Consider the following 1,146-nt stretch of genomic DNA (forward strand, 5'->3'; position numbering starts at 1 on the left):
CATCCCCATGGGGTTGGGGGTGTCCCCCAGGGTCCCTTAAAGGGGTCGGGGGTATCCCCAAGGTCACCCAAAGAATTTTGGGGTGTCCCCAAGGGGTTGGGGGTGTCCCCCAGGGTCCCTTAAAGGGGTTGGGGGTGTCCCCAAGGTCACCCAAAGAACTTGGGGGTGACCCCAGGGTCACCTAAAGAATCTGGGGGTGTCCCCAAGGTCACCCAAAGAATTTTGGGGTGTCCCCATGGGGTCGGGGGTGTCCCCCAGGGTCCCTTAAAGGGGTTGGGGGTGTCCCCAAGGTCACCTAAGAAGGAGCTGGAGATGTCCCCAGGGTCCCCAAAGGCGTTGGAGGTGTCACCAAGGGTCCCTCAAAGGGGTTGGAAACGTCCCCAGGGTCACCTGAAGGGCTTGGGGGTGTCCCCAAGGGTCCAGGGTGTCCCCAAGGTCCCCAGAAACGGGTCAGGGGTGTCCCCAAGGGTCCAAGGTGACCCCTGGGGGGTCCTGGGGTTGTCCCTCAGGTCTGGGGGTGTCCCCACCCCCCCCAAGGAGTGTCCCCAGGGTTGGGGGGTGACACAGGGGTGGCCCCTGACTCCAGGTGTCCCCCCTCCAATGGGATTTGGGGACTCTGGGTCTGTCCCCAGTGTCCCCTGTCCTCACACTGTCTCCTGTGTGTCCTCACACTGTCCCCCGTGTGTCCCCCCAGGGTCTCTCTCTGGTCACCCCTTCTGGGTTGGGAGGGGGGGGTCTGACCCTGCCTGTGGTGTCCCCTGTGCCCTCTGTCCCCCTGATGTCCCCTCGGTGTCCTCCCCACGGCCCTGACACCCCCGTGTGCCCCCCATGACCCCCCGTGTCCACTCACTGTGTCCCCTCACTGTGTCCCTCTGAGGGGAGCCGGGTCTGGAGCCGGGCAGCCCTGATGTCCCTCAATGTCCCCTGATGTCCCTCACTGTCTCCTGTGTCCCCCCCGTGTCCCCCCCGTGTCCCCTCACCGGGTCTCTCTCGGGGGAGCCGGGCAGCCCTGATGTCCCCCAATGTCCCCTGATGTCCCCCAATGCCCCCTGATGTCCCCCAATGCCCCATGATATGCCCCGCAGTGTCCCCCCTGTGTCCCTGATGTCCCCCCCAGTGTCCCCAGTGTCCCCTCACCGGGTCTCT

General features: G+C 65.4%; 1 protein-coding gene across 1 annotated transcript in view; it reads right to left on the reverse strand.

Annotated features, from left to right (window-relative positions):
* Window positions 1-1,009, reverse strand: part of LOC113980325 (uncharacterized proline-rich protein-like) — a gene marked incomplete at both ends in the record, with an annotated part of 2,754 nt that extends 1,745 nt beyond the window's left edge. The window contains one exon of the mRNA XM_027707550.1: window positions 981-1,009. Coding sequence (XP_027563351.1) covers window positions 981-1,009 — 29 coding nt within the window. The remainder of the gene's footprint in view (window positions 1-980) is intronic.
* Between the last annotated feature and the right edge of the window lie 137 nt (window positions 1,010-1,146).

This window comes from Neopelma chrysocephalum, unplaced genomic scaffold, assembly GCF_003984885.1.
Source record: "Neopelma chrysocephalum unplaced genomic scaffold, ASM398488v2 Primary Assembly neopelma1_93694, whole genome shotgun sequence".
NCBI lineage: Eukaryota > Metazoa > Chordata > Aves > Passeriformes > Pipridae > Neopelma > Neopelma chrysocephalum.